This window comes from Gallus gallus, chromosome 14 (assembly GCF_016699485.2).
Source record: "Gallus gallus isolate bGalGal1 chromosome 14, bGalGal1.mat.broiler.GRCg7b, whole genome shotgun sequence".
Lineage (NCBI taxonomy): Eukaryota > Metazoa > Chordata > Aves > Galliformes > Phasianidae > Gallus > Gallus gallus.
This window is the reverse complement of record NC_052545.1, coordinates 13,706,480-13,719,407: the sequence shown is the minus strand read 5'-3', so window position 1 is coordinate 13,719,407 and position 12,928 is coordinate 13,706,480. Positions and strand designations below refer to the sequence as shown.

The window sequence follows — 12,928 nt, the reverse complement described above, 5'->3', positions numbered from 1 at the left end:
GTGCTTCTGCCTTTTTAACTTTGGTACTTGGTTAAAATATTTTACCTTACAGTTTTCCGACAATGAAGTTTCTTCCCCAACATCAAATGGACTTAAGCAGGCAAGCCCCTACACCCAGCTTAGAGGGGTCTGCTCTGCAGGTGGTGAAGGTTGTTTTTCTCCTTGTTTTACAATTCCTTACCCAGTCCTGTCTGCCCAGCAATTGAGAAGACTTCTGCAGAGCTACTGAGAAACAAAAGCATGTCAGGACTACTTTCATCATTGCCACAGGGAGGTTAATTGTACAGTGAATAGATTTGGGCATAACTATTTATAGAGAATACAAAACAAGTTATCATAATGTCTACTTTAAAACGTTCAGCTTAGTGCATGGAAGAGAGGTGTGATTTATACATGGGTTTTGTTATTTTGATTTCCTTTCCTCTCCTTGCAAAGGCTCAGTGCTCTTTCACTGTGCTGTGCTGCCTTAGCAACAGAGATGGAGCAGACAGAGGAGGAAGCTTTCTTTCTAATACTTCGGTGTCAGATTAATGCACAACAACCTGGGATGTCTGTAGCACCTAAACTGTGGTCATTTAATTGTAGAGTAAAAAGTAATTTTCATTGCAAGGACCATGGAAAGCTTGTGCACTATGGAAATAGAGTATTTTGTAAAATTAAGCCCATTTATGCACCTTAGTCCTTCATAAGAAGAAAATGTAAGTTTTGAAAACCAGACAGCACAGAAATAAAGGTCAGGACTGCATCACTTTAATTTACTGTTTTGTCCTTTTTCATGTAAAGGTATGGATGACAAGAATGCAGCCAAACTTAATGAGCTTATTCAGGCCGGGTAAGTAAAAACTTATTCCTGAAATTCACAAAACGGACTGTTGGATTGGTCATCCAGACTACTTTTTCAGAGCCAGAGTGTCACATTAGACACTTAGTTTCTTTTGTATATGGTTTTTTTTTATTATAGAGGACTGTGGTCATTAAACTGAATGCCTTCCAAGCTGTAGCTGCTTGACAGACACTGGCTTGTCCTAATCATGTCTTCAGAAGAGATTGGAAAACAGTTTTATTTCGTCTTCTACAGATTGCTTTTTATTTTATTTTTACATTACTTGTGCTTTTAGAGTATGCTATTGTAGCAAATTACTGATGAACTAAACTTTACTGTTAAAAGGCAAAAAAAAAAAAAAAAAAAAAAAAAGGAAGGCTTTGCACACTCAGCAGCTGCTGCCTTTAGCTTACATAAGGTGGGTACTTGGTGTTGCACTTTCATTGGTCATAAGTTGAGTCCCAATGTGAGTGCCTTACAGTTTCTTCTCCTGAAAGCTGCAGTCCATCCAGTGTGCTGATGTGTTGTAGGTCATGGATGTGATTGCTTATGAGATCACTTGTTCATTCTTTTGTTTACCAAATTTCAAATTAGAGCAGAAACTTTCATTTGGGTTTTGTACAGCTAAGAAAATCTCTTTTAAAACAAATTGCCTAACCCACTTTATGTATTAGTCACGATGGCCTGGGCTTCCTTTTTCCTCTTGCACCTCTTACTCTGTTTGGTGGGAAATCTTGTTCTTACAGGAGCAAAATGTGCTCGTGTTTTCCTCCTCATTAGCACCTGCACATCTACTCTGAGTTTATGCGCTGCATGTGCAGGACAGCCCTGTATTTACACAAACAAATACAGTGCATATATCCCATTAGATAAAGCATTCTCATTCCATCGTGCTCAGAGGTGTTAAAGTTCTGTGATCGCTCTATTTGAAGTGGTTCTCTTTTTTTCCAGTTCCTAACATCTTTCTTTCAAGTGTGGTACTCCTCCTTCCTTTCCTCTGGGTGCAATACACTTGTCACTATGTTGAAAGTCTTGACTGAAAGTGATTAGCAATTAAGAATGACAAATGCAAACCTGCATGATTGCAATAATCTTCTCCTGAAGCAGGTAAACATGAGCAGAAGTTGTTTGGTAAGGGTTAAGGGAAGCTAGGACTGCAAAGAGTTCTCTGGCAGTTTGCATGTTTTGCCTATGTTAGACATCATCTCTGATTTTGTGTAATAATTGCTTGGTGTAGGAAAAACAGATGACTCTGAGGTGCTTGTAGCAAAACCATGTTGAATCTCTTCCTAGTTGAGCTTATAAACCCAGCTTACATATCAAAAATAGTGCTTGAAAATATAATTAAGTTATTTAATGTAAAGGTAGAATCTTTGTGCTAAATGTCTGTTTGATTATTGAAGCTAAGAGCATCCAGTGCTGGACTTGTCTTTAGAATTTCATGGATCTGTAAGAGCAGCTAGCACATAGCTTTTGGTTCAGCTGCAGTTGGCTGAGTCAGTGATCTGTCAGAAGATGGATCCTAGTTATAAGTCCAAGGGGAACAGGAGAATTACTCTGTCAGTTTTTGTAACTGATCCGAGTAGCTTGGTGCACTCGTGCTCACACTGGCACACACAGGCTGCTTGCACAAGCTTTCAGAATCGCTAAGCAGCACATCTATGAAACAAAACATAGTTAGAAAGTACAGGGAATCCAGATTGCTGTCTGCCTGGTCTTTTCTTGCTAGTTCTTTATTACAGCAATGTTCCCTTGGCTTCTGATGGCTTAGTGCAGGTTCAGGAGATCTGCCCTTCCAGCCCTGGCATGTTCTGAATCTGTAAAGGTTCACAGCATAGTACCTGAAACTTCTGCACTGCTCACCTCTTCCACTCCATCGTTGTCTCCTGCTGCCCCTTTGTGGCTTTCCCTCTTTGCTGCATAGACAAGTGCTTACTTTGTGAGATGTAGCCTTCCTTGCATTCAGATCCCACTGTAGGAACATTCTTCATAATTTCTGTCCGTTTACCTGCAAAGACTTGTGTTTATCTTGCTGCTTCTGTGCTCGGTGATCCTTATTGCTTGAGGTGAAAATACTGCCATCAGTACCTTTGTATCAGTGCCTGCCTGCCTTTTTAAGCCTCTAAAAGGACAACAGAGCTGACTGGATGAAGACAGCTCTGCTGCTCAGGAAACAAAAAGTAGTCTTGTTTTTAAGGATCTTTATAGCTATTGCTGTGGTATTGGAACTGTAATGTAGAAGTGACTATTCAGATTCCTGTACAAGTGATTTGGCCTCATTTCTGCAACAGTTGTGTTGTTTACATTATGGAGTAGAAGACCTCTTAAAAGCTTCAGGACTTTTGGTTTGTTTTTAAAATGAACAATTAGGAGTATAAAGAGGAGACAAAAGCAAAGCCAGTTGTATTTTCCAGATGAGCTTTATCTGAGGGTATTCTGCAACCAAGTACCATGATTTTGATCTGTATATCATAACAGCCCTTCCCCTAGTGCACATAACAGGACACAGTGTCTTATGGATGTCTGGAAGAGTAGTGTTACAAGAGTAGCATTTCTATAGTGAAAAGTAAGGTGATCAAAAATAAAAAAAAAAAAAAATTGAATGCCTTTGTGAATCTGCATTGCAAACTCTTACATTTCTTAGTTCCTGCAGAGGTGATTGTGTCTGTACCACTGCTATGTACATAACGGTCTTTAGTTAATGGTGCCTGTAAATATTTCTCTTCCAATATATTCAGGGCTACCACTGTTCGTTACAAAGGCAGAAACCTTCGTATCAAAGCTCCAATGTGCAGGGCTTTGAAGAAGCTCTGTGATCCAGACGGTAAGTAAGAGATGCTGAAATGTGAGAGTTTTAACAGAGTTGGAAGAATATGAGAGTAGGCCTGTTTGAATGTGTACAGTGCTGGCTGGGGAATTTGTGTTATTTTGCATTTGTATTGGGCACACAGGTATGTCCCTGTTTTCTTAATGTAACCCTGTTTGTTTGTAGAATTTGCTGACTTTAAGATCTACCTCACTCTCTAAGTCAAGTTGGCACTCGATTAAGTTGAGTCTCTAAGTTGAGTATGACAGTAATGAGATTTCAGAGGAGATATGTACACCGTACAAGATGGCTACAGCTTTGCCAGTTTTGCTTTCATTATATTTGAAGATTAGTCTTCCTACTATATCAGTGAAAAAACAGCAGTGCATTTTTAGCATTGAGCATTTTAGACTTTTTTTTTTTTTACCTTCTTTATTTCAGTCCTTCTCCCACTTCCCTCCCACCCCCCAGTAAGTAGTATCAGTGCAGTTTAAAGATCTGAAATACCATATTTGTTCAGAGTTTTCAGCCACCTGAGGTTGACCCTGCAGTGTCCAAGGCAAAACATAAACGTATTGGAACAGAAGGTAATCTAAGGAAACAGGTTCCCTCCACTGGTGAAGCTGAGTTGCTTAAGTTGTCTGTAGGTGGTGCTGATACCTGTGATGCTTTTTTCTTGTGTAATTGAACATATAACATTCTGTTTGAGCTTTCTTGCTTTGATTCATTCCCTTTGTGCTTCATCTTCCTTCAGGCATTAGTGATGAAGAGGACCAGAAGCCAGTACGTCTTCCTCTCAAGGTCCCCGTTGAGTTGCAGCCACGAAATAATCATGCATGGGCTCGAGTGCAGAGCCTTGCCCAGAATCCACGGCTCAGGTAGCAAAGATCTGATTTTGGTGCTCAGTACTGAACAGAGAAGTGTGTGGGCAGCATTCTAGCATCTTGTTGCCTTTTCAAAGGTCTCTTTACTGTCTAGATGGTACATAATTGATAACACAGTTTGCCTAAACATACTTATTCTGAAGCCTTTGTCCAACCAGAGTACATGATTTTCATAGAGAGTTTAATATACTTTTATTCTTTACACTTTTTAATTTGGGTAATGATAGGAGATACTAATGTTGGGGATGGATTTGTTTTGTGCCATTTACAGCCAGTTGTCAGAGTAGAGACAAATGGAACAGAGACATGCAGCATTAGTTCTACTAAAATTTGTATTGGATGTGCTGTGAGACAGAAGCATAGGGGAGGGAAGTAAAACAATGGTCAGAGGCACCTGCATCAGGAGTCTGAATGTGTCAAATGCAACGCAGTGGTAGCAGGAATGAAAATATTTAGCTTGACTTGCTCCCAGCCTAATCTGCCTGGTCTTGTTGCTCAGTGCTGCAAGTGGCTGTCCATTTGAGTCCTTGCAGCTAGTCTAAAAGTTGTGGCTGAAAGCACTAGGCCTCTGTGATGCTGATAGCTCCTTCACATAGAGCATTTCTTTATAATGACTGAATGTCACACAGAGAGGAATTTTACTTTTACTTTGTAAAATGCTTTGAGAGCAAAAAAGTAAATATATTTTGTCCCCATTTTTCTTTCCATGCTTCATGTAGTAGCCTTGTGCCTTGCTTGAACTACTCTGCTTTAGTCAAATCTTGTTATCTTCTCCGATGTTTTGTTGGTTTTTTGTTTCTGTCTGGTAGAACTAGTATCTTGAATGATGGCAGCCAGGTTTATCAGAGAGGCCTTTAGATCTTTCACAGCTGCAAGTTACTTACATATTAATATTGCCATTTTTGGCTGGGTGGTGTTGTTGTATTGTTTGGGAATGGTGGCTGTGTTCTCTGTGCTATGTTACAGAATGCCAGTTTGTTCCCGTAATTCCCATGCTAGCACTGGGGCTCTGATTGGAATTTCTGCTGACGTTTTTTTCACAATTTGTTTGCTTCATCTTTTATACAGGATGATTGTGGAGTTACATCGGAAGGTTTCCAGCCTTATTGAATTCCTGAAGCAGAAGTGGGCTCTCCATGAAGTGCGTATTGTATCCTTTTCTTCCTTAGTCTGTTCTGTATGCCTTGGCATGGGACCAATTCCCTTCTTATAAGTTCATCTAAGAAATGTAAGTCTGCTCAAGAAATTTACCAGCCCATGCTTGATGAAGATAGAGGTAGTATTTTTGCATCACTAATGTGAAGGTGCCTTTTGTGGGAAATCCTGTAGCATTTCATTCACTTCTACCTCAACTCTTCTATAGTACGATCCCCAGAAAAGCTAGTTAGTAATAAGTGAAGTCCCCATAAATTTAGTTTGTGCTTGTAGCAGATCTTCAGTATAGTTTTTATCAACACAGGACTAACTTCTGATCATAGAGTCTTCGTATCTATGCTGAATAGAGGATATACACCCCTGATTAGCTACTAGTTTTGTTCATTTGCGAAACAGGCCATCAGGTGCTTGTTTTGAAGGGACAGATAGTGGTTATACTCTTTAACACATCTTTTTTAGCGTAAAACACTAGAGGAACGGCAGCTTCAAGACTCCAGAGATTCAGAAACAAGAGGCAGCCTCTCAGAGGAGAAGGTGATGCTCCATCTCTTTCCAGGAGAGAACTGTACACTCACCCCACTGCCTGGGGTAGCCCGAGTGGTCCACTCCAAGGCTTTCTGCACGGTGCATTGGCAAGAAACTGGCAAATGCAAACAGAACACAAAAGACTCTCACTTATTACCACCTGCACAAATTTTGGGCATACAGAGTGGTCAGGGGACAGCTAGGGGACAACTAAAATACCCACGGGGAACAGAAGGCAAGAGTGTTGGAAGGGCTGAGAGCACTACAGAGTCGAGCAGAACCTCTCAGCCCACAGCTGAAGTTTCAGCAAGCACTGAAGATGGCTCTGCAGATTCTGGTCTGGCGGAAGGAGCAGCCTCAAACCTTGGCATCACTAACTCTCTCAGCAAGCCGCCTTCTGGACTTCAAGATCCAGAAGGGAATCACGAAAAGCTGAGCTCAGCAGCCTTCTGTGTGGAAGGCAGGGAGGCCTTGGCTGGTGACCAAGCAACTGTACAAGCATCATGCAGCACAGCTTGCGCTTGCAGTAAGATCCCTGATGTGGAAGAGCTCTCTCTGCTCGATCCATTCCCACGGTACATGAAGTCCTGTCAGGATCTGATTGTCCCAGAGAAGTGTTCTTGCGCAGACAAACCGCATGGGAAGGACTCTACTCCAGCAGCTGGTGATACTTCTCCTGTGGCTTTTCCAAGTGGGAGGAGCACAGAGACATCTGACTCCTATTCTCAGCTACTGAGAGGTGGTGTGGCTTCACCCAGCAGTGGCACAGCCAGATGTGAAGCTCAAGCTAGCCACAGCCAGAGCCAGCAGCTTGATGCATGTACCAAGGAGATAACAGATGCAGTAATGGAGGATTCTCAAGAGAAGCTGAGCTCCTCATTTCCACCTCCACCTCAGGGACAATCTAATACAAAGTCTCTCAAGGATGACCCAAGCCGGCTCTCTCAGCAGGTTAGAGAAGAGGGATGGAGCCTGCGAACGTCTGAGAGCCTTACGCTGGCTGAAGTCTACCTCATGATGGGCAAACCGAACAAGTTGCAGCTGGAATATGACTGGCTGGCTGTCTTGGAGCCAGAAACCCAGGATGGCAGGGAGCAAACATCTGAATCAAGTGCTGTTCCTTCCTGTACTACCTTTCACAAGCAGAGACTCCTAAATTGCCTTTTAAAACTCATCTCTACTGAAGTCAATCCCAAACCAGTAAGTAGCTCTTCTTTACCCCTCAGATGCTAAACTCTTATTTGAACTGGGAAATAATTTCTGTTCCTATTATGTTCCTAGCAAATCAATAACCAGCTGTTAAGATTGTAGAGATTCCTGTCAAAAAAAAAACCAAAAAACAAGTCCAAGCAGGTTGCTGCAGAGTGGACTTGACCTCACTGTGCTCCGCCTGCTTTTTACAGTACCGTTTGGTTCCTGGTTTGTCATGAGTCTCAGTAGCATTACAGTGAACTCAAGAGATCAGTCATGAGCACAGTTAGGTGCCTTCCCTCTCAAAATTCCAAACAAAAACCACAATTCCAAATTTCTAACGTTAATGTAGCTCAAATCATGCCAGGTGGAAAAATAGTCCGTTTCTTTGGGACTGGCTAGCTACAGGGATTTTTTTTTTTTTTTGGTAGAAGTTCTGAGGCTCTAGGACACGTTTAACATACCTAGAAAAACAATTTCTTGTTAGGCAGACAACTGGGAATGAACTTGTTTTCCTTACTGTGTGCTGTAACCTGTGTTTAAGATCTGCCACTGTGATAACTTGGCTGCTATTTCTTCCTAGGATAATTATTTGAAACTTAATAAAACATGCTTTTCAAGATCAAAAAAAAGCCTAATTCATCAGGTCTGACTGAATTCCTGCAATGAAGATACAATGAGCTGAAGATACTATTTGCATCATATTCCAGCATAGGATGCAAATGAATCTCACTTCCTTGACACCTGTGGTCTTTGATCTGTGTTGTTTGCTGCAGACTTAGTAACAGCACAGCCTCCTTTTGTTTCTGATTTTACAGTCTTACATTCTAAGACTTTCTAAATGTAGAACCGTCTTCACTCAGCTGCAGCTCCTGATTTAGACTTTGTTCGAACTCTAAAGACTTGTGGTGCAGCATCAGGCAGATGTGTGACAATGGCACAGATCTCTTTTGGCATCTCCTGTGGGTGGCACATGTGACAGTCAGGGAAGATGTTTAACAACTGCAAATAGAAGGAAGGGTATCTCACTAGACTTGAGGGAGGAGGCAAAGAAAAAGCCACGATATGAGGCTGTTATTATTTACAAATATTTTCTTGTCTATTTGGCATTCTTTGTCTTAATCAGAACAATACACCTGAAAAGCAATGGAGTTCTTTCAAATATGTACCTTCTAATACATTCCAATAAAAAGTAATGTAACCTTTTTCTTTATTTGCCAAACACCACTTTATCTTTTTCTGAAACATGAAATACATAAGCTTCTTGTGGCAGTGACTGTCATTAGAACAACATACACATTCAGGAGTTGAGGATGATACTTGCTGCCTGACTGAAGGTACCAGATCCTGCAGTTTGCTCAGGATTACCAGAGTGCTCGATTGTTCCATAGTTCATTCTTCTAAATGAAGATTACAGGCATAAAGCAAACTGTATCAAACTGCATTGCAGTCAAGGTTGGGTGTTAATTTTATGCCTGTGGTTGCACACAGATTGTTTAAAAAGGGTACATTTTCTAGAAAAACCATATAAGCAACAAGAAATAGGTTGGATAGACCTGGAAAATCAGTGATGTGCCTTCCCATGTGCTTCTGTTTTTACTGCCGTGTTACAGTATGGAGCAGGAGGAGAAATGGGAAAAATTTCTAAACTATTTGTCTGTATTTAATTAGCACTGACAGCAAAGTATTTTTGTCCAGGTCTGCTTCCAAGGCTCTACTTCATCATCTCTGGATGATTAGAGCTTATGAAAATGTCTCCTAAATTAAAAGCACCCCCTCTTCTGTTACTGTGCCAAATCTTTGTCGTTACCTCTACTTTTAAATGCACATGGGTAGAATTTCAGCCTTTCACCACATGCTCACAGAGGCATTGGTTAGAGAGTACTTACAGGTATTTTAGTACGCCAGGTTTTTTTTTTAGTGTTTCCTAAGGAGAATGAGTTTAACAATGTGTTTGCTGTAACAGTGGCTGATATTCTTTTAATGTACTTGTGTTTTTAGACCCCTGAGATGAACTCTGTTGCCACATCACCTATAAAGCCTACTCAGGAGGAGCAGTCGCTGACTCCTCCAGGGAAGGTGATTACCATCAGCACCAGAAGTCCAGGCTGCACTCGAAATCAGTCTGCCCTTCGCAACAACAAGACGTTTTCTCCTGCTGCTGCTTCCAGCTCCTCAGGTGAGTATTCATAGAAATCTATGTCAGACTGAAGAAATAAACGTCAGACTGATAGCCAAGCATGTCCTAACTCGTGCTCTATTGGTAGATAAACTTAATCCCATTTATCAGCCCTGATACCACCCTGAGGGTGTTTTGAATCTAAAATACTGATGGATTAGGACCTTTATTATACAATAATTATCAAGCTTCTTTGTATCCTCATGCAGTGTGATTATGTGGCTGCAGTAATCTGTCTATCAGAAAGCAAACTGCTTTTGGTGATGAGTCTTCTAGGTTCATTCCCTAATAGATGTAGGTGATCTAGATGACCTGAATCAGTCTAGCTGCAAACTGCGTTTTTGTTTTTGTCTTTTTTATTTTCCTAAAGATAAATTGATTTGCCCTTCTTAGAAAATAAAGAAGGTGGCTCATGTCTTTTGCAGAAGAACTAAAAGTGCTGATAGGCAGCTTCACAAAAGCCACGCAGCGAGCTGGGGAGAAAATAACAGGCGTTAAAAAAGAATCACGCTAAGAGATTTAGGGAAGAGCAAAGCAACAACTGTGATGCAACATAACCTATGATATCTACAACATCACTACATAATTTAGGTGCATCCCTTGAAAGATTTTAAAGAAAATATGTTGTTTGTGAACAATTCCTAGTCAGTCAGGAGACACAAATATATTGGGTATTCAACATTTAATTGCTTTTTAGGTACTTCGGCACGCTGTAATTTGCACTGTCCTACTGGAAAAAAGTGGTGCAGAATGGCAGAGTGGGGGTGGCATTTTGGCTTATTAAACAGGTGGATAATAATTCCTCCCATTTATTATAAAATTTCTTCTTCAGAACTCCTCCTGAGCAATGCTGTAGTTAGCCATCACTACATTAGGGTGGCTCAGTCCTGTGCTGTACTGTTCTCCTGCTCAGGGAGGCAGCAGGCTTTGGTGGGAGCCATTGAGTCAGATGAGTTTTGCTTCCTTGCTGATAGATGCAGCCCGGCAGGAGGCTGAGAGCCCTGCCAGGCAAGGGTGCAATGCTGAGTGTGGAAAAAGCCATTTTTGTCTATTGTAATGAAGTGTTGTATGTACAGCACATAAGAGAGGTACACTTAGTTGTCTCAGAATGATGCACTAACAAAACTGTTGTTCATTCTAACTGAATGCCTGCAGAGTTAGCACAGCACTGTGAAGTAATACAATGTTTTGAAATTATTTTCTTTTAAATGTAAACAGAAGTTTTGCTCAGACCAGATATCATTATTTCAATGTGCTGTAAGTATTTCTAAGATGATCCATCTTTTGGAAGGTATTTTTGGTAAATGATCCCTGCTTTTTGTTTGCTCTCTCACTAGAATCATTTTATTGAGGTTACACTTTGAACTACCACAGTGGGGAGGAGTGTCTAAATAAAACCTAGTTATTGTAGAATGAATCTGTATTTATATTATCTTAGCCTACAAAAGGAGTGGATCAGGTGGATATAGAGCTTATATAGTGGAAGGACTGAGCCTCAGGTGCGTAGGTTGTGCTGAAAGTAATGCCTTCTATTTTTCTTCCATGGAAACTACAGCAGGTACAAAGAGCACAATAACAGTATTTGATAGAGCAAATTCTTAGCTACAAACACTGTTTTTCAATATAGTCACCACCATTAGTTATGCATTTTTCCCAGCAATAAGGAAGAGCCGCATGCTGCGCAGGTACAGATCTGTACCAGTGGAGGTGTCCTACTGTTGTCATTGCCACTACTGAACTGCATCACTCACTGATTCACTGTGCCAGCACTCACTGTTTGTGCTCCATAAACATTCAGCAAGTATCAGTGAATGTCAGTGGTACCGTTGTTCCACATGGAGGAATTCAGTTCCACCCCTTTGCTTCATCTGCTCTTCCATGTCAGACACCGCTCTGTCCCAGTGCCCCTTTGCTGCCAGCAACAAAATGTAACAGCGTTGGTGGGATGGTTCAGCTCTGCTGCCACCTACCAAAATCTGCTTCTTTTGTGGGCCAATTCAGTGCAATAGGAGGCATTACTTTTGGAGCAGCCCCAATATTTCAGTTTCAGAACCCAAACAGATAGTGGCAGGACCAAAGTCCATAAGTCTCTGTATGATCCTTCAGTTACCAAATAGTTATTTTTGTCTTCATTTCATTTAAATCGCATTAAAATCTTCCAGGTTTGAGAAACCTCCCCAGACCTCTGCTGGTGGCTGGGCCTTCGAGTTCTGGAAGTGCTGATGCTGATGGTGGACTCTTTGCTGTTCCTACAACTCTACCCCCCAACAGCCGCCACGGAAAGCTGTTCTTGCCTAGCAAGGAAGCAGAGCTGACCTTCCGGCAGCACTTAGACACAATCAGTGTAAGTGAGATCAGTGCGTGAAGACATGCCATTCTGTGCCTGAGCCAGCTTGTTGGGTTATAGGCTTTTTGTGTCATCAGGAGGCATGGGCATCCTTGCAGAGCAGTGCTTCCAGTAGTGCTGAAGCATAGCACTGTATCAGCTGAATTCAATCACTTTTTGATTATTTTTGATGTTGACGTCACTTCTTCAGAGCTGAATGCCATCATGCTTCATGATGAACCCGGTTTGCTCTCCAGTTAAATTGCTCCAAGAAAATTGATCACAACTGGCTAAATAAGGTTGATCACAACTAGCTAAATGTGCAGCGAGTTTTATTACACCCTCATTTGCTGTATTTAGTTGAAATCTTTATGCAGTCTCAATAGCAGCTTCATACCAGGCTATGGTAATTAAGCAGTGAAACGACTTTTTGTGGGGTGAAATCTTTGTCCCTTTAGAACAAGAAGAAAAACAATGCAGTGCTGGCGGAGAACTTCATTGTTCTAGCAGAAGGTTGGAGATATGAAAATAAGTGTTTATTTTTGCGTTAAGGGAATTGGATTTTCTTACTCATGAGGTTTTTCTTTTACTGGACTGCGTGTTTGAGGAGCTGTCAATTAAGTCATAAATACATCGGTGTTAGAACATCAAAATCATATAAGATGTGCTTAACTTAAAGGTAGTCTGGGAAAGACTGTTAGACAGTGTGGAGCAAAGCAATGTTTTAATAAATAGTTGCAGTTTTATTGAAAAAGAGTTTAGGGAATGTAATTTATTGTGTGCATGCTTAATATATACTTTCTAATGCGTTTCCTGTTCTTCTCTAGATGCAGTCAGACTTCTTCTTGCCAAAGCCAAGGAAGCTGAGGAACAGGCACTTGCGAAAGCCGTTAGTAGTACAGGTGAGAATAATGTGCAGTGTGTGGAATTGGGCCACAGATGTGTTGTAGGGTCTTATGGCAGGTGGAGAACATACAAAAATAAATCACAAACAAAATAGTGGACACTGGGGGGAAAAGGAAGTTATCAAGTATCAATA

At 41.1% G+C, this 12,928-nt stretch overlaps 1 protein-coding gene across 2 annotated transcripts in view; it reads left to right on the top strand.

Annotated features, from left to right (window-relative positions):
- The window catches only part of CRAMP1 (cramped chromatin regulator homolog 1), a 41,128-nt gene that overhangs the window by 15,901 nt on the left and 12,299 nt on the right, over positions 1-12,928 (top strand). For both annotated transcript variants that reach the window (XM_004945440.5, XM_025155292.3), the window contains exons 6-13: positions 784-832; positions 3,562-3,647; positions 4,384-4,507; positions 5,582-5,663; positions 6,128-7,393; positions 9,386-9,563; positions 11,726-11,907; positions 12,717-12,791. In XM_004945440.5, coding sequence (XP_004945497.2) covers positions 784-832; positions 3,562-3,647; positions 4,384-4,507; positions 5,582-5,663; positions 6,128-7,393; positions 9,386-9,563; positions 11,726-11,907; positions 12,717-12,791 — 2,042 coding nt within the window. The remainder of the gene's footprint in view (positions 1-783; positions 833-3,561; positions 3,648-4,383; positions 4,508-5,581; positions 5,664-6,127; positions 7,394-9,385; positions 9,564-11,725; positions 11,908-12,716; positions 12,792-12,928) is intronic.